This window comes from Cetorhinus maximus, chromosome 23 (genome assembly GCF_964194155.1).
Source record: "Cetorhinus maximus chromosome 23, sCetMax3.hap1.1, whole genome shotgun sequence".
Classification (NCBI taxonomy): domain Eukaryota; kingdom Metazoa; phylum Chordata; class Chondrichthyes; order Lamniformes; family Cetorhinidae; genus Cetorhinus; species Cetorhinus maximus.
In genome coordinates this window covers 31,594,213-31,617,710 of record NC_135901.1, presented here as the reverse complement: position 1 = coordinate 31,617,710, position 23,498 = coordinate 31,594,213, and the positions used below count along the sequence as shown (strand labels likewise).

The 23,498-nt window shown below is 48.1% G+C and overlaps 1 protein-coding gene across 1 annotated transcript; it reads left to right on the top strand.

Moving 5' to 3' along the window:
• Window positions 1–13,882: 13,882 nt before the first annotated feature.
• Window positions 13,883–23,126, top strand: LOC144697202 (uncharacterized). The gene is made up of 2 exons (XM_078569087.1): window positions 13,883–13,952; window positions 21,920–23,126. The coding sequence occupies exon 2, from the start codon at window positions 22,288–22,290 to the stop codon at window positions 22,960–22,962; it is 675 nt and encodes a 224-aa protein (XP_078425213.1). The 5' UTR covers window positions 13,883–13,952; window positions 21,920–22,287; the 3' UTR covers window positions 22,963–23,126.
• Window positions 23,127–23,498: the final 372 nt, after the last annotated feature.

Here is a 23,498-nt window from a genome sequence, read left to right as displayed (position 1 = left end):
CTCTCCTGGAAGTGTTGACTCTGACTGGGTTCAGCTCTACACTAACTGGTTCCTCTCTTTTTCTCTCCTTGAAGCTGCTGACCCTGACTGGGTTCAGTTAGACACTCATTGGTTCCTCCCTCTCTCTCTCTCTCTCTCTCTCTCTCTCTCTCTCTCTCTCTCCCCTAAAGCTTCTGACTGACTGGGTTCCGTTCTACACTCGCTGGTTCCTCTCCCTCTCTCTCTCCTTCCTTCTCCCTCTCCCCTGAAGGTGCTGACTCTGACTGGGTTCTGTTCCACACTCACTGGTTCCTCTCCCTCTCTCTCTCTCTTTCCCTGAAGGTGCTGACTCTGACTGGGTTCAGATATACACTCACTGGTTCCTCTCTCTCTCCCTCTCACTCTCCCTCTCTCTCTCTCTCCTGAAGGTGTAGACTCTGACTGGATTTACTTATACTTACTGGCTCCTCCCTCTCTCTCTCTCTCATTCTCCCCTGAAGGTGCTGACTCTGTCTGGATTCAGTTCTACACTTACTGGCTCCTCTCTCTCTCTCCCTCTCTCTCTCTCTCTCTCTCTCTCTCTCTCCCCTGAAGGTACTGACCCTGACTGGTTTCAGATCTACACTTCCCGGTGCCTCTCTCTCTCTCTCTCTCTCTCTCTCCCCTGAAGGTGTTGACTCTGACTGGGTTCAGTTCTATACTCACTGCTTCTCTCCACTGTTTGGCCCATCTGCCTTGTCTACCTGCGTGAACCTTGAAGGTGAGTGTCGACAGGCCGTGCCATTGGCCTCAACAGTTACCATGGAATTATTATCGATTCTCTTCAAAACCCATCTGGTTCATTAATCCCCCTTTAGGGAAGGATATCTGCCGCTCTGGGCCGTCCTGGCCCATATATGTCCCACACAGCAAAGTGGGAGACTCCAGCTGCCCTCTGAAATGGCCGCGCAAGACACTCCATTCAGGGAAGGGCAATTAGGGATGGGTAATAAAGGGTAGGTGAATAAGGCAGATATCTTGGACCAAGCCACCCAACCAATCTGGTAAAACTCGAGATCAAAGGGTCTCTGCTGACCGAGATCAGGAAGAGACCGTTGGGAGTTTCTTGGGTATGTAATAAGGATTCAGGATTTGCAGAAAGACTGGCGCCGATGGGGACAGTCGTAGGTAACAGAGATCGCGGGTGACAAAGAACGACCTCTCTATAGGGCCTCGCAAACTGGGCGAATGTACCTCCGACGAAGCTGATCCACGCCTCTCCAGAGCAAGATTAACATGGAGGTGCATTGTCACCATAGAACCATGGAAAAGTTCCAGCACAGAAGGAGGCCGTTCGGCCCATGTTGTGCATGCCAGCCCGAGGACACCCAGGTGCCCTTTCTAATCCCACCTTCCTGCACCCGGCCCGTAACCCTGCAGCTTACAGCACTTAAGGTGCAGATCCAGGAACTTTTTTAAAAAGAGTTTAGAGTTTCTGCCTCTACCGCCAACTTGGGCAGCGAATTCCAGACACCCATAACCCTCTGCATAAAACAGTTCTTCCTCACCAATTCCATCTTAGGGCTTGGTCCCTGAAGAGAGAGAGATTTCCAAGTGGGACCTACGGCCCATACGAAATAGGAGCAGGAGTCGGCCATTCATCCCCTCGAGCCTGCTCCGCCCTTACATTCAGGTCACGGCTGACCTGACCTGTTTGTGCTCCGAATTCCACTGGGACCCGCCTCCAGCACCCATCCCCGCAACTCCTGACAAAAAATTCAGGAGGAGGCGAAATGAATACTTCAATGGAGGGTTGAAGCGTTGAGTGGTGGGGGGCGGGGTGGGGGGGGCGTTGCTGTGGTGAAGGACACTCGTGCCTTGCGCAGGATGAGCAAGCCGCCCACCCTGCAGAACCTGCGCTCCCCATTGGCGGGTCGATGACCCAGCCGGTGGGGGTGGGGGAAGCGGCAGGGATTCGTGAAGGGCCGGGGCCAAGCGAGGATGTCCTTTCAATTGGTTGGCAGGTCATCGGCACGGCATTGGCCAGCGTTTATTGCCAATCCCCGATTGTCCTGGAGAAGGTGGCGGTGAGCTGCCTGCTTTGAATGCAGTGCGGCGCGTTCTGGTAGAAGGGATAGGGGAGTGGCGATATAGACGTAATGACACGTAAAGAGTGGGTGGGGGCAGAGGGGCCTGGGGGGCAGGAGGGTGGTGGTGGGATGGGGGGGTGGTGGTTCTTGTGCAGGGTTCGTTGATTGTAGCAGGGCGAAGTGAGAGTGTGGTTGCCAAACCGCTTCAGAAAGGGGTACTGAGTACAAGAGCTGGTGAGTTGAGCTGATAGTTGAAAACGCTCCGGTCCAACCACAAGGTGGGGTATTGTCGTAAGTCTCCAGAAATCTATCGCTTCCTGCCTTGAAGATGCTCAACGATTGACCTTCCACAGCCCCTCTGGGCTAGAGAGTTCCCAAAAACTTGCCGCCCTCTGAGTGAAGCAACTCCTCCCCACCTCAGTCTGAAATGGCCTGGCCCCCTTACCCTGAGGTGATGTGCCCTGCTTCCGGACTCACCAGCCAGGGGGTAACATCTCATCTCCATCCACCCTGTCACCTCCTGTATGAATTTTGTAAGTCTCATTGAGGTCACCCCTCATTCTTCAAAACTCCAGGGCACAAGGACCTACGTGTATTGACGAGTTGCGTAACCAGAGCTGCAGAAAGGGTTTTGTGCTAAATAGTGGGGCGGTGGGAGGAGGGGGGAGAAGGGCGGGGTGGGGAGGGGATTTAGAAAGTTAAAGTGAATGGACAAGGCATTAGTGCTGGATAACAATGCGGGTAATGGTAACCAGAGTTTGATGGAGCACACTGACATCATAAGAGTGCACTCGCATAAATGGATGGAATAAGGTAAAATGGCTCTAAGCAGGGAAGGGGGGAGGAGGATTTTGCTCAAGGAGATTTAGAAATCCAAGGATAGAACTTGAGGCAATGGGAAAGTATATTGGTGTGGGCAAAGACAAGCTGAATGATCACAGGAATGCACAGAGAGTTTAATGGTAACAGTGCATCAGAGAGTACATTCCTCACATGGGCTAGTGGTGAAAGAAAGATACAATTGAGTTCAATTTGCGTGAATGCACAGGGCACCCACAATAATATGGGTTTAACTAGTGACGCAAATAGTAACCGAGACATGGGCCGGAATTTCCCGGCGGCGGGACTTTACGTTGCCGCCTGACTCAATGGAGTTTGGAATGGTTTGCCGCATTTTACAGCCCCGACCCCACCACGACGGGGCCGTAAAATTCCCGCCATGGTTACAAGGTGACCAAAGTTGGGAAATAAATAATAAAGGGTACACAACATTTCAAAGGGGCAGGCAGAATGGAAAAGGAGGAGGGGTAGCCTTGGTAATAAAGGATGGCATAAGGACATTGGTGAGAAAGGATCTTGGCTCAGAAAATCAGGAAGCAGTGTTGCAGCATCTCTAAAAGACACTCGGCACAGAGTTGACTCAGGTAGATTCAGCAGTCATTCTTTATTTAGTACAAGTGTGCGCACATGGGAAATGCTCTTTTCAAATGCTCTAAAAGGCAATTCGAAGTTACACAGTTTCTGTTGGTTATATATACCATCTTTGGGATAACTCATCGTTAACTCACAATGTTCTTAACATGTAAATCTAATTGTTACATCCTTAATTTTAAACGAGCTTCCAACATGAACATGGAGTGACCTGTTTGTCATCTCCACAGTTCCAGAGGAATTCGTAAAACAATTATGGAATGACCTGACCTTTAGCACAAACGATGTTCACCATTCACTCCAAAACATAAGCTTTGCTTAGCTATCGTGATATTTTGCTGCTGTGCCAAGTCATCTACATATCTTGACCCTGAGGTCAAGCTATCAGTTTCTTACTCATGGACCAATCATCAAATTATTTTATTCTGACTGAAAGGTCATATTCATTAGCTTTATCATGGACTGACCCATAGGCTGGTCATTCAAGGACATATTCATCCTAGTCTTTTTATAACTGTGGACACTTTTCAAACTTATATCCACAACTTGGCCAAGCTTGGGTAATCCCAGGATCCATCCTGAAATGCTCTCTTGAGCAGAATCTGTATGGGTGGAGATAAGGAGTAGCATGGATCAGAAAATGCTGGTGGGAGTAGGTCATAGGCCCCCTAACAGTAGTTATAACATTGGATATTAAAGAAAAAGAATAATTTGATCTTGCAACTCTGGCAATGTAATAATCGTGGGGGACTTTAATCTTCATGTGGACTGGACCAATCAAATTGGCAAAGGCAGTCTGGAAAATGAGCCTGTAGAATGCTTTCATTACATTTTCTTGGAATAATATGTTGTAGAACCAATGAGGTATAAAGCTATTTTAGATCTAGCGCCGTGCAATTAGGCAGGGTTAATTTATAATCTCACAGTAAAGGATCCTTTGGGAAATAGTGATATGAAGATACAAGTTAGGGGCAGGAGTAGACCATTCGGCCCCTCGAGCCTGCTCCGCTATTCAATAAGATCATAACTGATCTGATTGTGGCCTCGACTCCACATTCCTGCCTCCTCTGATAACCTTTGACCCCCTTGCCAATCAAGAACCTATCCTTGAAGACATTCAGTGACCCTGCCTGCACCCCTCTCTGGAGAAGAGAGTTCCACAGACTCATGACCCCCTGAGAGAGAAAAAATTGTCCTCCTCATTTTAGCCTTGAATGGGAGACCCGTTATTTTTAGCTATGACCCCTAGTTCTAGTGTCATCCACAAGGGGAAACATCCTGTCAGAATACTCCCTGTCAAGTCCCCTCAGGATCTTACATGTTTCAATAAGATCACCTCTCATTCTTCTTAGCGCCATTGGATACAGGCCCAGCCTGTCTAACCTTTCCTCATAAGGTAACCCCTGCCCCCATCTCAGGAATCAGTAAAGTGGACCTTCCCTGAACTGCTTCTGATGCATTTGTATCCTTTCTTAAATAAAGAGGCCAAAGCTGTACACGGTATTCTAGATGCAGTGCATATGAACGTATGAACTAGAAGCAGAAGTAGGCCATTCGGCCCCTTGAGCCTGCTTCGCCATTCAATAAGATCGGGGCTGATCTGTTTGTGTTTCATTCCCACTTGCCTCCTGTTATGACCGATGCAGTTGGTAAAGTGGAGTTAGTTAAAAATCCCAGAGGGAAACTTTCAACAACTGTCACAAGCTATAATTTTAAGTGTTATGTTTAAGATGCGACTCTAAATTCAGGAATCAGACCACCAATTCTCGACGTTTTAGATTAAACTAAATGAAACATTTTATTAATTTACACATAAAATATACATACACATGGCTACAAATTACTACTGTCATCACTTTTAACAAATTCCCAAACTAATCTCCATTAAGGCAACAGCAACTCACAGACTTAACCAAACACCAGGCAAAGCATTTTCATCTTATGAATTCAAAATTAGATTCTTTTGACTTTGGTTCCTTGCAGACACCGTGGTAGGCTCACAGGTTTTGATCTTACATTGCCTCTTCTCTGCACACCCGAAAACTGCTGAAGTTATACCTACCAGCCCCACTGAATGTTAATTCACACTGTATCAACAACCTCTGAACTAAACCTCTCTAACAATAAAACCCCTTTCATTGTACCAATTTTATTAGTAATATAAACATATTGCTTGCTAGCCGCTAGATAGGCATCTGTTTTCACGCCACTTCTTGATTGCTCTATTCAAAAAATACAAATGCACGCTATCTCTCTTCCATATCAAAACTAGTACACATCAAAGCACCCAGACTAGCTGGCTTTAATCCAATTAAGACAAACCCACAGACTAAACCTCTATTTTAAAAGAAAAATAATTTCCAAAATAATATATACATTGATAGCTTCATGACACCCCCAATAATCTTTGATTCCCTTACCTAACAAGAATCTATCTACTTCCGCCTTAAAAATATTCAGTGATCCCACCTCCACCACCTTTTGCGGTGGAGAGTTCCCTCTGAGAACAAAGAAATTCTCCTGGCTAACATTGATTGGATAAAAACAAAAAACTGCGGATGTTGGAAATCCAAAACAAAAACAGAATTACCTGGAAAAACTCAGCAGGTCTGGCAGCATCGACGGAGAAGAAAAGAGTTGATGTTTCGAGTCCTCATGACCCTTCAACAGAACTGAGTAATATTAGCAGAGGGATGAAATATAAGCTGGTTTACGGTGGGGGGGAGAGAAGTGGTTGTGGTTGTAGGGACAAGCAAGCAATGATAGGAGCAGATAATCAGAAGATGTCATAGACAAAGGAACAAAGAGGTGTTGAAGGTGGTGATATTATCTAAACGAATGTGCTAATTAAGAATGGATGGCAGGACACTCAAGGTACAGCTCTAGTGGGGGTGGGATGGAAAGACTGAAGGCATAAAAGGTATAGATTTAAAACAATGGAAATAGGTGGGAAAAGAAAAATCTATATAAATTATTGGAAAAAACAAAAGGAAGGGAGAAGAAACAGAAAGGGGATGGGGATGGAGGAGGGAGTTCAAAATCTAAAGTTGTTGAATTCAATATTCAGTCCGGAAGGCTGTAAAGTGCCTAGTCGGAAGATGAGGTGCTGTTCCTCCAGTTTGCGTTGGGCTTCACTGGAACAATGCAGCAAGCCAAGGACAGACATGTGGGCAAGAGAGCAGGGTGGAATGTTAAAATGGCAAGCGACAGGGAGGTTTGGGTCTTTCTTGCGGACAGACCTCAGGTGTTCTGCAAAGCGGTCGCCCAGTTTATGTTCGGTCTCTCCAATGTAGAGGAGACCGCATTGGGAGCACCAAATGCAGTAGACTAAGTTAGGGGAAATGCAAGTGAAATGCTGCTTCACTTGAAAGGAGTGTTTGGGCCCTTGGACGGTGAGGAGAGAGGAACTGAAGGGGCAGGTGTTGCATCTTTTGCGTGGGCATGGGGAGGTGCCATAGGTGGGGGTTGAGGAGTAGGGGGTAATGGAGGAGTGGACCAGGGTGTCCCGGAGGGAACAATCCCTACGGAATGCTGCCAGGGGGGGGGGTGAAGGGAAGATGTGTTTGGTGGTGGCATCATGCTGGAGTTGGCGGAAATGGCGGAGGAGGATCCTTTGAATGCGGAGGCTGATGGGGTGATAAGTGAGGACAAGGGGGACCCTATCATGTTTCTGGGAGGGAGGAGAAGGCGTGAGGGCGGATGCACGGGAGATGGGCCGGACACAGTTGAGGGCCCTGTCAACGACCATGGGTGGAAAACCTCTGTTAAGGAAGAAGGAGGACATGTCAGAGGAACTGTTTTTGAAGGTAGCATCATCAGAACAGATGCGACGGAGGAGAAGGAACTGAGAGAATGGGATGAAGTCCTTACAGGAAGTGGGGTGTGAGGAGTTGTAGTCGAGGTAGCTGTGGGAGTCGGGAGGCTTGTAATGGATATTGGTGGACAGTCTATCACCAGAAATTGAGACAGAGAGGTCACGGAAGGGAAGGGAAGTATCAGAGATGGACCATGTGAAAATGATGGAGGGGTGGAGATTGGAAGCAAAATTAATACATTTTTCCAGGTCCCGACGAGAGCATGAAGCAGCACCGAAGTAATCATCGATGTACCGGAGAATGAGTTGTGGGAGGGGGCCGGAGTAGGACTGGAACAAGGAATGTTCCACATAGCCCATAAAGAGACAGGCATAGCTGGGGCCCATGCGGGTACCCATAGCCACACCTTTTATTTGAAGGAAGTGAGAGGAGTTAAAAGAGAAATTGTTCAGTGTGAGAACAAGTTCAGCCAGACGGAGGAGAGTAGTGGTGGATGGGGATTGTTTGGGCCTCTGTTCGAGGAAGAAGCTAAGGGCCCTCAGACCATCCTGGTGGGGGATGGAGGTGTAGAGGGATTGGACGTCAATGGTGAAGAGGAGGCGGTTGGGGCCAGGGAACTGGAAATTGTTGATGTGACGTAAGGTGTCAGAGGAATCATGGATGTAGGTGGGAAGGCACTGGACAAGGGGAGAGAGAAGGGAGTCAAGATAGCGAGAACTGAGTTCCATGGGGCAGGAACAGGCTGACATGATCGGTCTGCCGGGACAATTCTGTTTGTGGATTTTGGGTGGGAGGTAGAAGCGGGCCGAGCGAGGTTGGGCGACTATCAGGTTGGAAGCTTTGGGAGGAAGATCTCCAGAGGAGATGAGGTCAGTGACAGTCCTGGAAACTATGGCTTGATGTTCAGTGGTGGGGTCATGGTCCAGGGAAAGGTAGGAGGAAGTGTCTGCGAGTTGACACTCAGCCGCCGCGAGGTAGAGGTCAGTGCACCAGACAACAAGGATAAGACAACTAAAAAGGTATGGCAGCAAATAAACAGCGGGAAGCATTTAAAGAGACCATTCAAAATGCTCAACAAAAATAAATTCCATTGAAAGACAAAAGCTGGGTGAGAAAGGTCCAGCGACAGCTTACTGAGGAGTGTCATGAAGCTATTAATGTATATAATATTTTGGAAAATATTTTTCTTCTAAAATAGAGGTTTAGTCTGTGGGTGTGTCTTAATTGGATTAAAGCCAGCTAGTCTGGGTGCTTTGGTGGGTACTAGTGGGGAAAACCTAGGATAAGTAAGAAGGAAGACACGTCAGATTTTTTTTTGTCCTTTATCCCCAACCACCTCCCCCCACTCCCACAGGGCCACCTGCCACTTGTTTCTATGTTTTGCTTTCACAGAGCACTGACCCTTGTTCTCCTGTTAACACATTCTGCTATCTCACCTTTATGCCACTATCAGCACCTTCTTTAGTCTTTGACACGACCATTAACACTCCCTTTGTCCTGTGTTCATGTAATCTTTATCAATCTCTCCTTAGCTCCCACCTATCCCTGATCTTCTCCATTGCTCCATCTGCTCCACACCCCCTGAAACAATATAAAATCCATCGCATTTCTACTTCTCTAAGCTCTGAAGAAGAGTCACACAGACTCAAAACACTAACTCTGTTTCTCTCTCCACAGATGCTGCGGGACTTGCTGAGATTCTCCAGCATTTTCTGTTTAAATCCCATGACCTAATGGCCTACACCTGGAGGATTGTGTGTAGTTTTGGTCTCCTTACCTAAGAAAGAATATACTTGCCGTAGAGGGAGTGAAGCGAAGGCTCATCAGACTGATTCCTGGGATGGCAGGATTGTCGTATGAGGAGAGATTGGGCCGACTAGGCCTGTGTTCACTGGAGTTTAGAAGAACGAGAGGGGATCTCATTGAAACGTATAAAGTTCTGACAGGGCTGGATAGAGTGGATGCAGGGATGATGTTTCCTCTGGCTGGGGGGTGAGGGGCAGTCTAGAACAAGGGGTCACAATCTCAGGATACGGGGTAGGCCATTTAGGACTGAGATGAGGAGGAATTACTTTACTCAGAGGGTGGTGAACCTGTGGAATTCTCTACCACAGAGAGCGGCAGAGGCCAAGTCACTGAATATATTTAAGAAGAAAGTATATTTCTGGACCCTAAAGGTGTCAAGGGGTGTGGGGAGAGAGTGGGAGTATGGGTGTTGAGATAAAGGATAAGCCATGTTCACACTGAATGGCGGAGGAGGCTCGAAGGGCCGAATGGCCTACTCCTGCTCCTATTGCAATAAACACCTGTGTTTTCTAAAAGAGATGGCTCCAGAGATGGTGGGAGTTCTGACAATGACTTCCCAAAATTCACTAGGTTCTTGAATGGTCCCAGCAGATTGGAAATCAGCAAATGTAACTCTGCCATCCAAGAAAGGAAGGGGAGAGTAAACAGGGAACTACAGGCCAATCAGCCTGACATCAGTCATCGGGAAAGTGCTGGAATCTATTATTAAGGAAGTCTTAACCACTCACTTAGAAAAGATTAGAAGAAGTCAACATGGTTTAATGAAAATAAAATTGTGATGGCAAATTGATTTGAGTTTTTTGAGGATATATTTAATGGGGTAGATAAAGGGTAACCAGTAGATGTAGTAGACATGGATTCCAAAATGGCATTCAATAAGGTGTCTCACAAAAGGTTAATACACAAGATAAGAGCTCTTGGAGTTGGGGGCGATACATTAGCATTTATAGAAGATAGGGATAAATGGGGTATTTGCAAGTGGGCAGGCTTTGATTAGTGGAGTGCTGCAAGGATCAGTGCTGGGTCCTCAGCTATTTACAATCTATAATCATGATTTAGATGAAGAGACAGAGAGTAATGTATCTAAATTTGCTGATGATACAAAGCTGGGTGGGAAGGTAAGCTGTGAGGAGGACACAAAGAGGTTGCAAAGAGATACAAAAAGGTTAAGTGAGCGGGCAACAAGGTGGCAGATGGAGTATAATGTGGTTAACTGCGAGGTAATTCGCTTTGGTTTTAAGAATGGAAAAACAGAATATTTCTGAGAAGACACGAAGCATGTAAGTGTTGAAGTTCAGAAGGACTTGGTTGTGCTTGTACAAGGAACTCAGGAGGTTAGCATGTTGGTGCAGCGAGCAATTCCGAAGGCAAATGGCATGTTGGCCTTTATTGCAAGGGGATTGGAGTACAAGAATAAAGAAGTCTTGCTACAATTATACAGGACCTTGGTGAGACCACACCTGGGATAGTGTGTGCAATTTTGGCCTCCATATTTAAGAATGGATATAGAACAAAAAACAAAGAACAAAGAAAAGTACAGCACAGGAACAGGCCCTTCGTCCCTCCAAGCCTGCGCTGATCATATTGTCCATCAACTAAAACATTTTGCACTTCCGGAGTCCATATCCCTCTATTCCCATCCTATTCATGTATTTGTCAAGCTGCCTCTTAAACACCACTATTGTACCTGCTTCCACCACCTCCCCTGGCAGCGAATTCCAGACACTCATTACCCTCTGCGTAAAAAACTTGCCCCGCACATCTCCTCTAGTTTTCTCCTCTCACCTTAAATCTATGTTACCTAGTAACTGACTCTTCCTCCCTGGGAAAAAGCTTCTGACTATCTACTCTGTCCATGCCACTCATAATTTTGTAAACTTCTATCAAGTCGCCCCTCAATCTCCGTCGCTCTAGTGAGATAAATCCGAGTTTCTCCAACCTCTCCTCATAGCTAATAATCTCTAGACCAGGCAGCATCCTGGTAAACCTCCTCTGCACCCTCTCCAACGCCTCCATATCCTTCTAGTAATGTGGCGACCAGAATTGCATGCAATATTCCAGGTGTGGTCTAACCAAGGTTCTATACAGCTGCAGCATGACTTCCCAGCTTTTATACTGAATACCCCTGCTAATGAAGGCAAGTATGCCATATGCCTTCCTGACTACCTTATCCATCTGCATTGCCACTTTCAGAGACCTGTGGACCTGTACACCCAGATCCCTCTGCCCATCAATGCACTTAAGTGTTCTGCCATTTACTGTACAATTCCTGCCTGTATTAGACCTTCCAAAATGCATTACCTCGCATTTGTCCGGATTAAACTCCATCTGCCATTTCTCCGCCCAAGTCTCCAACCGATCTATATCCTGTTGTATCCTTTGACAATCCTCTTCACTGCCTGCAACTCCTCCAACCTTAGTGTCGTCTGCAAACTTACTAATTAGCCCAGTTACATTTCCCTCCAAATCATTTATGTATACTACAAACAGCAAAGGTCCCAGCACTGATCCCTGTGGAACCCCACTAGTCACAGCTCTCCATTCAGAAAAGCACCCTTCCACTTCTACCCTCTGTCTTGTGACCAAGCCAATTCTGTATCCATCTTGCCAGCTGACCTCTGATCCCGTGCGACTTTACCTTCTGTACCAGTCTGCCATGAGGGATCTTGTCAAAGGCCTTACTGAAATCCATGTATATAACATCCACTGCCCTTCCATTGTCGATCATCTTTGTCACTTCCTCGAAAAACTTGATCAAGTTAGTGAGACACGACCTCCCCTTCACAAAACCTGCTTTGATATGCTTGCTTTGGAGGCAATCGATTGGTCCGTGGATTACAGGGTTGTCCCATGATGAGAGGCTGAGTAATTTTGATTTATGCTCTCTCGAGTTTAGAAGAGTGAGAGGTGATCTCTCGAGTTTAGAAGAGTGAGAGGTGATCTCATTGAAACGTTCAGGATTATAAAAGGGCTTGACAGATACTGAGGGATTGTTTCTGCTGGCTGGGAAATATAGAACGGGTCTCTGGATAAGGGGCCAATCATGGGATGAGGAGAAATATTTTCACTCACAGGGTTGTGAATCTTTGGAATTCTCTACCCCAGAGGGTTTCAGATGCCCCATCATTGAACACATTTAAGGCTGGGATAGACAGTCTCTCAGAGAACCAAGGGATGTGGGGGGGGGCAGGCAGGCAAGTGGAGTTGAAGCCCAAGATCAGCCATGATCGTATAGAATGGCGGGGCAGGCTTGATGTTCTACTCCTGCTCCTATTTCTTATATTCTTATTTCCCGAAATATTTGTTCCTCCAAATTCTTTCCACGAATTGGTGCTCCAGAGTATATCCCTGTTAGGGTTGATAGATCCCATCTTACCTTTCAACTCAATGAATATGGATTAGGTATTGAGTTTACTGGTGGCTCAATCTCTTATTTTCACTGCCACTGTCCTTAACAAGTTTTTTTTTCATTTCTTCGTGGGATGCACATATCATTGGCTCGGCCAGCATTTATTGCCCATCTGTAATTTCCCCTGAAGAAGGTAGAGGTGAGCTGCCTTCTTGAACTGGTTCAGTGGCTAGGAAGGGAAAGGGATGGCATGATGGTAATGTCACTCGACCAGTAATCCAGCAGCCTAGGTTCATACTCTGGGGATATGGGCTCAAATCCCACTGCAGCTGAATTTAAATTCAGTTAAAAGCTAGACTCAGTAATGGTAACTATGAAACCATTGTTGTAAAAACCTACCTGGTTCACTAATGCCCTTTAGGGAAAGAAATCTGCTGTCCTGGTCTGGCCTACATGTTATTGATGTATGCTATTAGATTTTTGATTAGCAAGGGGGTGAACGGTTATATGGGGTAGGTAGGAATGTGGGTTGAGGTCACAATCAGATCAGCCATGATTTTATTGAATGGTGGAGCAGGCTTCTAATTAAAACAGAAAATGCTCTTAGCTCTTCTGAAGAAGAGTCATATGGATAGGAAGCATTAACTCTGTTTCTCTCTCCACTGATGCTGCCGGACCTGCTGAGTTTTTCCAGCATTTTCTGTTTTTAATTTCAGATTCCAGCATCCGCAGTATTTTGCTTTTATCATTATGCTGCTCCTAATTTGTATGTGAATTCAGATCCACAGCAATATGGTTCACTCTGAAATGGTCTAACAAGCCACTTGGTTGTATCAAACTGCTATGGAGTTTAAATAAAAGTTTTTCTTTATTCTTTCATGGGATGTGGATGTCACTGGCAAAGCCAGCGTTTGTTGCCCGTCCCTAATTGCCCTTTCAGAGCACATTTAAGAGTAAACCACATTGCTGTGGGTCTGTAGTCACCTGCAGGCCAGACCAAGTAAGGATAGCAGATTTCCTTCCCTGAAGGACAATCGAGGAGAGTGTCATGGTCACCATGACTGACGTTGGCTTTCAATTTCACTGACTGAATTTCAATTCACTTATGAACTAAACCAGAGGGTCTCTGGATGACTGTAGTCCAGTGAGAGGTCCACCACTTCACCGCCTCCCCTTGCATGTTTTACCCAGGAGCCCACCGGCATAAGCCGGGGCGACCTCAGGGCATGGACGTGAGCTCGCCAGCTATTTTTCCGCCATGCCGAAAATCCAATCTCATGGACCTGAACCCTACTTCCGGGTCCGACACGCGATGGCGGCCAGGTCTACCCAGACGGCATCGCATGGGTGAAAGTCCCCTATCGGTGACAGAGGGGAGCGGCCGCGCCTGCGCAGTAGCGGGGATGGACCCGCGCCTGCGCAGTAGCGGGGAGGGGGGAAATGGGGTGCAAGTTGAGCATGCGCGGTCTGCAGGGAACGAGGGCGACGCGGCGGTTGGCGGAGGTGAGCGGGGCGGCGGCGGCGGAATATGTTTATCACCACGCCGGGGGCAGGAGGGGGGCATCTTCTTAAATACTTAGCATTGAGGTGGGGGAGGGCAGAAAGCATGAAAATGATACGGCTGCCCTTCCCCCTCCCCCACACCGCCGCAGCAGAGGGCTCTGTCGCCCAAAGCTGTCCGGGAGGCCGGCGCATGCGCATGGACAGGGCAGGGGGAGGGCGGGGCCTCGGGGGGATGGGGAGGGCGGGGCCTCGGGGGGATGGGGAGGGCGGGGCCTCGGGGGGATGGGGAGGGCGGGGCCTCGGGGGGGTGGGGATTGGGGAGGGCGGGGCCTCCGGGGGGGATTGGGGAGGGCGGGGCCTGGGGGGGTGGGGGGATTGGGGTGGGCGGGGCCTCGGGGGGGATTGATGGGGGAACCACAGCCCAAGGAACAATGGGAGAGGGCGGGACGGTGGAAGGATTACAGAGCGACACCACCGGGCAGCCCAGCTGGACACCCAGAAAGATGTAGAGTGGGAGGAGGTTGCCAACTGTCCCGGATTGGCCTGGAGCCTCCAGCAATTCAAGATCACTCTCCTGAGCAGTGCTGTCTGTGCACAATCCCTAGAGCAGAGGAGGCCCGGGGGGACGCTGATAGAGGTGTATCAAATTTATGAGGGGCACAGATAGGAAGAAACAAAAGCAAAAAATGCTGGAAAAACTCAGCAGGTCTGACAGCATCTGTGGAGAGAAAGAGAGTCAACGTGTCAAGCCCGATACAGACTCGAAACGTTAACTCTGTCTTTCTCAGAGTCACACAGACTCGAAACGTTAACTCTGTCTTTCTCAGAGTCACACAGACTCGAAACATTAACTCTGTTTTTCTCAGAGTCACACAGACTCGAAACGTTAACTCTGTCTTTCTCAGAGTCACACAGACTCGAAACGTTAACTCTGTCTTTCTCAGAGTCACACAGACTCGAAACGTTAACTCTGTCTTTCTCAGAGTCACACAGACTCGAAACGTTAACTCTGTCTTTCTCGGAGTCACACAGACTCGAAACGTTAACTCTGTCTTTCTCAGAGTCACACAGACTCGAAACGTTAACTCTGTCTTTCTCAGAGTCTGATACGGACTCGAAACTTTAACTCTGTCTCTCTCTCCACAGATGCTGTCAGACCTGCTGAGTTTTTCCAGCATTTTTTGGTTTTCTTTCAGATTTCCAGCACCCGCGTTATTTTGCCTTTATCTTAGATAGGAAGAAACTTTCTCCCCCTCAGTCAATGACCAGGGGTCTGCTCTGAAGGAGGGTCATGCAGTCTCACAGAGTTAAACTCCTAGTTTTTCTCTCTCTCCGCAGACGCTGCCAGACCTGCTGAGGTTTATTTTCTGCTTTTGTTGTGGTGTTGATTTTAAGGTAAGGGGCGGGAGGTTTAGGGGGAATTTGAGGAATTTTTTTTCCGCCCAGATGATGTTTGGAATCTGGAACTCACTGCCTGGGGAGGTGGTAGAAGCAGGAACCCTCACAACATTTAAGAAGTATCTAGATGAGCACTTGAAACGCCACAGCATACAGGGCTACGGGCCAAGTGCTGGAAAATGGGATTAGAATAGATAGAGGCTTGATGGCCGGCACAGACACGATGGGCCGAAGGGCCAGTTTCTGTGTTGTATAACTCGATGATTCTAAAAATCACAAGGATGTTCAAATCAGTTGTGTTTTCTTTTCATTTTCTCTTTACCAGCAATGAGAATAGTCGTTTGTTCGTGCAAGACTTGAGTATGACTGAAAGAAAGGGCACATTTTTATTCTTTGCAGAAAGGAAGAACATGTACACACGTTGCAATAAAAACAGAAAATGCTGGAAAAGCTCAGCAGGTCTGACAGCATCTGTGGAGAGAGAAACAGAGTTAACGTCTCACGTCGTTCAGAGCTAAAGAGAGGTAGAGACATGATGAAGTTTGTACTGCTTAAGCGGGGTGGAGCAGGTGAAGCTGGATAGAATGCCAGCAATAGGCGGGGGCTAAGGAGAGATTGGCAAACATATCATGGACAACAAGACAAAGGGTGTGTGAATGCTAGTGGTAAGGACTAAAGGAGGTGCTGATGGTGGCATAAAGGTGATAATAGCAGAACAAGGATCAGCACTCTGTGAAAGAACAACAGGGAACAAGTAACAGGTGGTCCTTGGGGTGGTGGTTGGGGAAAAGGGATAAAAAAAATGAATAAAACAATGAATAAACAAATACCTTTTTCCTCAACTCCCCCACAAGGGCCATCTGTTACTTGTTCCAGGTTGTTCCTTCACAAAGTGCTGACCCTTGTTCTGCTGTTAATCACATTCTGCTTTCTCACCTTTATGCCACCATCAGCACCTCCTTTAGTCCTTACCATTATCATTAACACGCCCTTTGTCTTTTTGCCCATGACATAGAACTATAGAACCATAGAACACCACAGCACAGTAAACAGGCCATTTGGCCCTTCTAGTCTGTGCCGAAATATTATTCTGCTAGTCCCATTGACCTGCACCTAGTCCATAACCCTCCAGACCTTTCCCATCCATGTATCTATCCAATTTATTCTTAAAACTTAAGAGTGAGCCCGCATTTACCACGTCAGATGGCAGCTCGTTCCACACTCCCACCACTCTGAGTGAAGAAGTTCCCCCTAATGTTCCCCCTAAACCTTTCCCCTTTCACCCTAAAGCCATGTCCTCTCGCTTTTATCTCTCCTAATCTAAGCGGAAAGAGCCTACGCACATTTCTGTCTATACCCCTTATAATTTTGTAAACTTCTATCAAATCTGCCCTCATTCTTCTACGCTCCAAGGAATAAAGTCCTAACTTGTTTAGTCTTTCCCTGTAACTCAACTCCTTAAGACCCGGCAACATCCTAGTAAATCTTCTCTGCACTCTCTCAATCTTACTGATATCCTTCCTGTAGTTAGGCGACCAGAACTGCACACAATACTCCAAAGTTGGCCTCACCAATGTTTTATACAACCTTCTCATAACATCTTTGTCAATCTCTCCTTGGTCCCCAACTATCACTGACCTTCTATCCAGCTTCACCTGCCCCACCCCGCTTAAGCAGTATAAACACAGGGTGCTGGGGGAAGAGAGCGGTTACCGAGTGACAGTGTGAGGGAGCTGAATTAACATCAGTACAGATACAATCAGTAACAATCTCTCAGTAACTCCTCTACTTCCCCCCCACCCCAGCTCCCTGTGTTACTGACTGGATCTGTATTGATGTTAATCCAGCTCCCACACAGTCACTCAGTAACTCCTGAAAGGAGAGAGGGGTTACTGAGTGACAGTGAGAGAGCTGGATTAACATCAGTACAGATACAGTCAGTAACAGGGTGCTGGGGGGAAGAGAGGGTTTACTGAGTGACGGTGTGAGGGAGCTTAATTAACATCAATACAGGCACAGTCAGCAACACAGGGTGCCAGGGTGAGAGTGCGGTTACTGAGCAACAGCGTGAGGAAGCTGGATTAATATCAGTACAGATACAGTCAGCAACACAGGATGCTGGGGGGAGAGGGGTTACTGAGTGATAGTGTGAGGGAGCTAGATTAACATCAGTACGGTTACAATCAGTAACAGTCACTAAGTAACTCCTCTTTTCCCCCACCCCCAGCTCCCTGTGTTACTAACTGTATGTGTACCGATGTTAATCCAGCACACTCACTGCCATTCAGTAACTCCTGGAAGGAGAGAGGGGTTACTGAGTGACAGGGAGCCGGATTAACCTCAGTACAGATACAGTCAGTAACACAGAGCACTGCGGGGAGAGGAGTTACTGAGTGACGGCATGAGAGAGCTGGATCAACATCAGTGCAGATACAGTCAGTAACACAGGGTGCTGGGGGTGAGAGAGGAGTTACTGAGTGACAGTGTGAGGGATCTGGATTAACATCTGTATAGGCACAGCCAGTAACACAGGGCACTGCGGGGAGAGGAGATACTGAGTGACAGCATGAGAGAGCTGGATTAACATCAGTGCAAATACAGTCAGTAACACAGGGTGCTGTGGGGAGACAGGTTACTGAGGGCCAATGTGAGAGAGCTGGATTAAGATCAGTACAGATACAGTCAATAATACAGGGTGCTGAGGGGGAGAGAGGAGTTCCTGAGTGACAGTGTGAGGGAGCAGGATTGAAACCAATACAGACACAGTCATTAACTCAGGGGTCTGGGAGACAGAGGGGTGACTGAGTGAAGGTGTGAGGGAGATGGATTAAGATCAGTGTAGATACAGTCAGTAACACAGGGTGCTGGGGAGAGGGGGGTTACTGAGTGACAGTGTGAGGAACCAGGATTAACATCAGTATATGTACAGTAGGAAATAGGGGTGCTGGGGGGGGGAGACAGGAGTTACTGTGTGACGGTGTGAGGGAGCTTATTTAACACCAATACAGGCACAGTCAGCAACACAGGGTGCCGGGGTGAGAGCGCAGTTACTGAGCAACAGCGTGAGGGAGCTGGATTGACATCAGTACAGATACAGTCAGTAACATAGGGTGCTGGGGGCGGGGGGCGGTGAGGAGTTACTGAGTGACATTGTGAGGGAGCTGGATTAAAGTCAGTACAGATACAGTCAGTAACACAGGGGTCTGGGAGAGAGAGGGGTGACTGAGTGAAGGTGTGAGGGAGATGGATTAAGATAAGTGTAGATACAGTCAGTAACACAGGGTGCTGGGGAGAGGGGGGTTACTGAGTGACAGTGTGAGGGAGCAGCATTAACATCAGTACAAATACAGTCAGTAACACAGGGTGCTGCGGGGAAAGAGGGGTTACTGAGTGACAGTCTGAGGGAGCCGGATTAACATCAGTACAGGTACAGTCAGTAACACAGGGTGCTGGGGGGAGAGGAGTTACTGAGTGACAATCTGAGGGAGCCGGATTAACATCAGTACAGATACAGTCAGTAACACAGGGTGCTGGGGGGAGAGGGGTTAATGAGTGACAGTGTGAGGGAGCTGGATTAACATCAGTACAGATACAGTCAGTAACACAGGGTGCTGTGGGGGAGAGAGGTTACCGAGTGACATTGTGAGAGAGCTAGATTAACATCAGTTTCGATACAGTCAGTAACACAGGGTGCTGGGGGTAGAGGGGTTCCTGAGTGACAGTGATGGAGCAGGATGAACATCAGTACAGATACAAAACAAAAACAGAATTACCTGGAAAAACTCAGCAGGTCTGGCAGCGTCGGCGGAGAAGAAAAGAGTCGACGTTTCGAGTCCTCATGACCCTTCAACAGAACTGAGTATAGTTAGGAGAGGGGTGAAATATAAGCTGGTTTAAGGTGGGGGGCGGTGGGGGGGTTGGGGAGAGAAGTTGAGGGTGGGGTGGTTGTAGGGACAAGCAAGCAGTGATAGGAGCAGATAATCAAAAGATGTCACAGATAAAGGAACAAAGAGGTGTTGAAGGTGGTGATATTATCTAAGAAAATGTGCTAATTAAGAATGGATGGCAGGACACTCAAGGTACAGCTCTAGTGGGGGTGGGGTGGAAAGACTGACAAGGTATTAGTTGTAGATTTAAAAATAATGGAAATAGGTGGGAAAAGAAAAATCTATATAAATTATTGAAAAAACAAAAGGGAGGGGAAGAAACGGGGTGGGGATGGGGGGAGGGAGTTTAAGATCTAAAGTTGTTGAATTCAGTATTCAGTCCGGAAGGCTGTAAAGTGCCTAGTCGGAAGATGAGGTGCTGTTCCTTCAGTTGGGCTTCACTGGAGATACAGATACAGTTAGGAACACACGGTGCTGGGGAGAGAGGGGTTACTGAGTGACAGTGTGAGGGAGCTGGATTAACATCAGTACAGATACAGTCAGTAATACAGGGTGCTGGGGAGAGAGGGGTTACTAAGTGACATTGTGAGAGAGCTGGATTAAGATCAGTTTCGATACAGTCAGTAACACAGGGTGCTGTGGGGGGAGAGGGGTTACTGAGTGACAGTGTGAGGGAGCTGGATTAACATCAGTACAGATACAGTCAGTAACACAGGGTGCTGGGGAGAGAGGGGTTACTGAGTGACAGTATGAGGGAGCAGGATAAACATCAGCACAGATACAGTCAGGAACACATGGTGCTGGGGGGAGAGGGGTTACTGCGTGACAGTCTGAGGGAGCCGGACTAACATCGTTACAGATACAGTCAGTAACACGGAGCTGGGGGGAGAGAGGTGTTACTTATTGACTGTGATGGAGCAGGATTAATATCAGTACAGGCACGGTCAGTAACACAGGTTATTGCGGGGAGAGGAGTTACTGAATGACAGTGTGAGGGAGCAGGATTAACATCAGTACAGATACAGTCAGTAACACAGGGTGCTGTGTGGAGAGAGGTGTTACTTAATGACTGTGATGGAGCAGGATTAATATCAGTACAGGCATGGTCAGTAACACAGGGCATTGCGGGGAGAGGAGTTACTGAGTGACAGTGTGAGGGAGCAGTATTAACATCAGTACAGCACGATCAGTAACACAGGGCATTGCGGGGAGAGGAGTTACTGAGTGACAGTGTGATGGAGCTGGATTAACATCAGTACAGATACAGTCAGTAACACAGGGCATTGCGGGGGAGAGGGGTTACTGAGTGACAGTGTGAGGGAGCAGGATTAACATCAGTACAGGTACAGTCAGTAACACAGGGTGCTGGGGGGGAGAGGGGTTACTGAGTGACAGTGTGAGGGAGCTGGATTAACATCAGTACAGATACAGTCAGTAACACAGGGCATTGCGGGGAGAGGGGTTACTAAGTGACAGTGTGAGGGAGCAGGATTAACATCAGTACAGCACGGTCAGTAACACGGACCATACACTCCACTCTGATCATGACCTATTCGGCTCTGACGAAATGTTCAGCAACTCTAGCTTTCTTTGAATGAATAGCTCACTGATTTAACTCAGATGCTTCTGTGTTCCCGAGCAGCAATAAGTGCTGACTGTGGGTGCTGCTTTCTCATGACGTTCCACATCGCTGGCTGCTCGTGTGTAAGTGATCTCCACGCAGGTTAATGAGCCCCCACGGCATGTGTGTGTGTGTTCAATCATGTGCCTGATGCCCGCATTGTAAAACTGCACCCATTCTACCTGCAGCACAATATCCGTGCCCTGTGCGTCCTGTCCAGCACTCCCCGATCCCTCGCTTACCTGTTGCACGAACTGCGTACAATGGATTCAGACGTGTCAGGTCAAGATGCACAAGTCTGAATCAATGGTTTTAGACGTCGGGAATTACCTGATAATTTTCAATCAGAGTCAGCTCCTTCAGGGGAGAGAGGAAAAAGTGAGTGTAGAATTGAACCCAGTCAGAGACAGCACCTTCAGGAGTGAGAGAGAGGAACCAGTGAGTGTAGAACTGAACCCAGTCAGAGACAGCACCTTCAGGAGTGAGAGAGAGGAACCAGTGAGTGTGGGACTGAACCCAGTCAGAGTCAGCACCTTCAGGGGAGAGAGAGAGGGAGGAACCAGTGAGTGTAGAACTGAACCCAGTCAGAGTCAGCACTTTCACGGGAGAGAGAGAGGAACCAGTGATTGTAGAACTGAAACCAGTCAGAGTCAGCACCTTCAGGGGAGAGAGAGAGGGAGGAACCAGTGAGTGTGGAACTGAACCCAGTCAGAGTCAGCACTTTCACGGGAGACAGAGAGGAACCAGTGATTGTAGAACTGAAACCAGTCAGAGTCAGCACCTTCAGGGGAGAGAGAGAGGGAGGAACCAGTGAGTGTGGAACTGAACCCAGTCAGAGTCAGCACTTTCACGGGAGAGAGAGAGGAACCAGTGATTGTAGAATGAACCCAGTCGGAATCGGGTGAGTGGAAGAAACTGCTTGTGGAAGCAAAACTGTGGATGTTATTTCAGGATATTGAGCTGAGGAATTTACAGCTCAGAGTCAGGGATAATGTCCTATTGAAACTAGAACTGTCCGCTTTCGATTCCTGACCCGTACTTCTGTTAAACTCCTATTACAGGATATGAGAAGGGCAGGATTTACAGACAGGAAACTCAAACCAAACATCACATCAAGATCTGACAGTGTCACCCGATTCATCAGGACCTGAGTATCATCGGACTTTGACTGTGGAAGGTGAAATGTTCGTCTGTCCTGTCTGTGGGAAAGGATTTTGAATATCAGTGTGACTGGAAAAGCACCAAGACACAGACACGCCCGAGTGAGAGTGTTTCCAGTGAAGTGACTGTGGAAAGAGCTTTTAACCAGTTACACAGCCTGAATAAACATCACACCATTCACAGCAGGGAGAGACCGTACACGTGTTGTGTGTGTGGACGAGGCTGCAACTGATTGTCCAACCTGGAGAGACACGAGGACACACGCACCATGGAGAAACCGTGGAAATGCGGGGACTGTGGCAAGGGATTCAATTACCCCTACCAGCTGGAAACCCATCGGCGCAGTCACACCGGGGAGAGGCCGTTCACCTGTTCCGCCTGTGGGAAGGGATTCACCCAGTCATCCCACCTGCTGACCCACCAGCGGGTCCACACCGGGGAGAGGCCGTTCACCTGCTCCGTGTGCGGGAAGGGCTTCACTCACTCGTCCCCGCTCCGAACGCACCAGCTCATTCACACCGGCGAGAGACCCTTTAAATGCTCTGACTGCGGGGACAGCTTCAAGAGCTCCGCCGAGCTGATGAGACACCAGCGGGTCCACACCGGGGAGAGGCCCTTCACCTGCTCCGCCTGCGGGAAGGGCTTCACCCAGTCGTCCGACCTGCTGACCCACCAGCGGGTCCACACCGGGGAGCGGCCCTTCAGCTGCTCTGTGTGCGAGAAGGCGTTCACTCTGGTGGGCAACCTGCTGAGGCACCAGCGCGTCCACACCGGGGAGAGGCCCTTCATCTGCTCGGTGTGCGGGAAGGGCTTCACCCAGCACTCCAGCCTGCTGACCCACCAGCGACTTCACACGGGGGAGAGGCCCTTCACCTGCTCCGTGTGCGGGAAGGGCTTCGCCCAGTCATCCAACCTGTTGACGCACCAGCGAGTTCACACGTGACTGGTCACGGTTGCATTCTGGCGTTCCTGCAACCGGCAATCGCATTGCAATGACAACGCAAAAGCCTGCAGTTGACGGTGGAACCAATTAATTTTCGGCTGTGCATTATGACTGTAGTTATGCCTGTTATGCTGTAAGAGTGTACATAAAGGATGATATATGAAGTCAAGTTGGCCACTGTTGAGCTGTTTTTTTTTATTCATTCATGGGATGTGGGCGTCGCTGGCTGGGCCAGCGTTTATTGCCCGTCCCTAACTGCCCCTTGAACTGAGTGGCTCACTCGGCCATTTAAGAGTCAACCAAATTGCTGTGGGCCTCTGGAGTCGCATGTCGCCAGACCGGGTTAGGATGGCAGAATGTGGAACGCTGGGTGTCTCGTAACGTAACTGTGGATATGGCGGAGGATTCTCAATCACCTGGGTGGACAGTAGGATAAATGAATGGGTTAGACCAAGAGTAGAGGTTCAGGAATCAAAAGTGATTCCTGAATCAAAAGTGCTAAGAACAGTTAGAGAGAGAAAGCAGACATTGGGAAT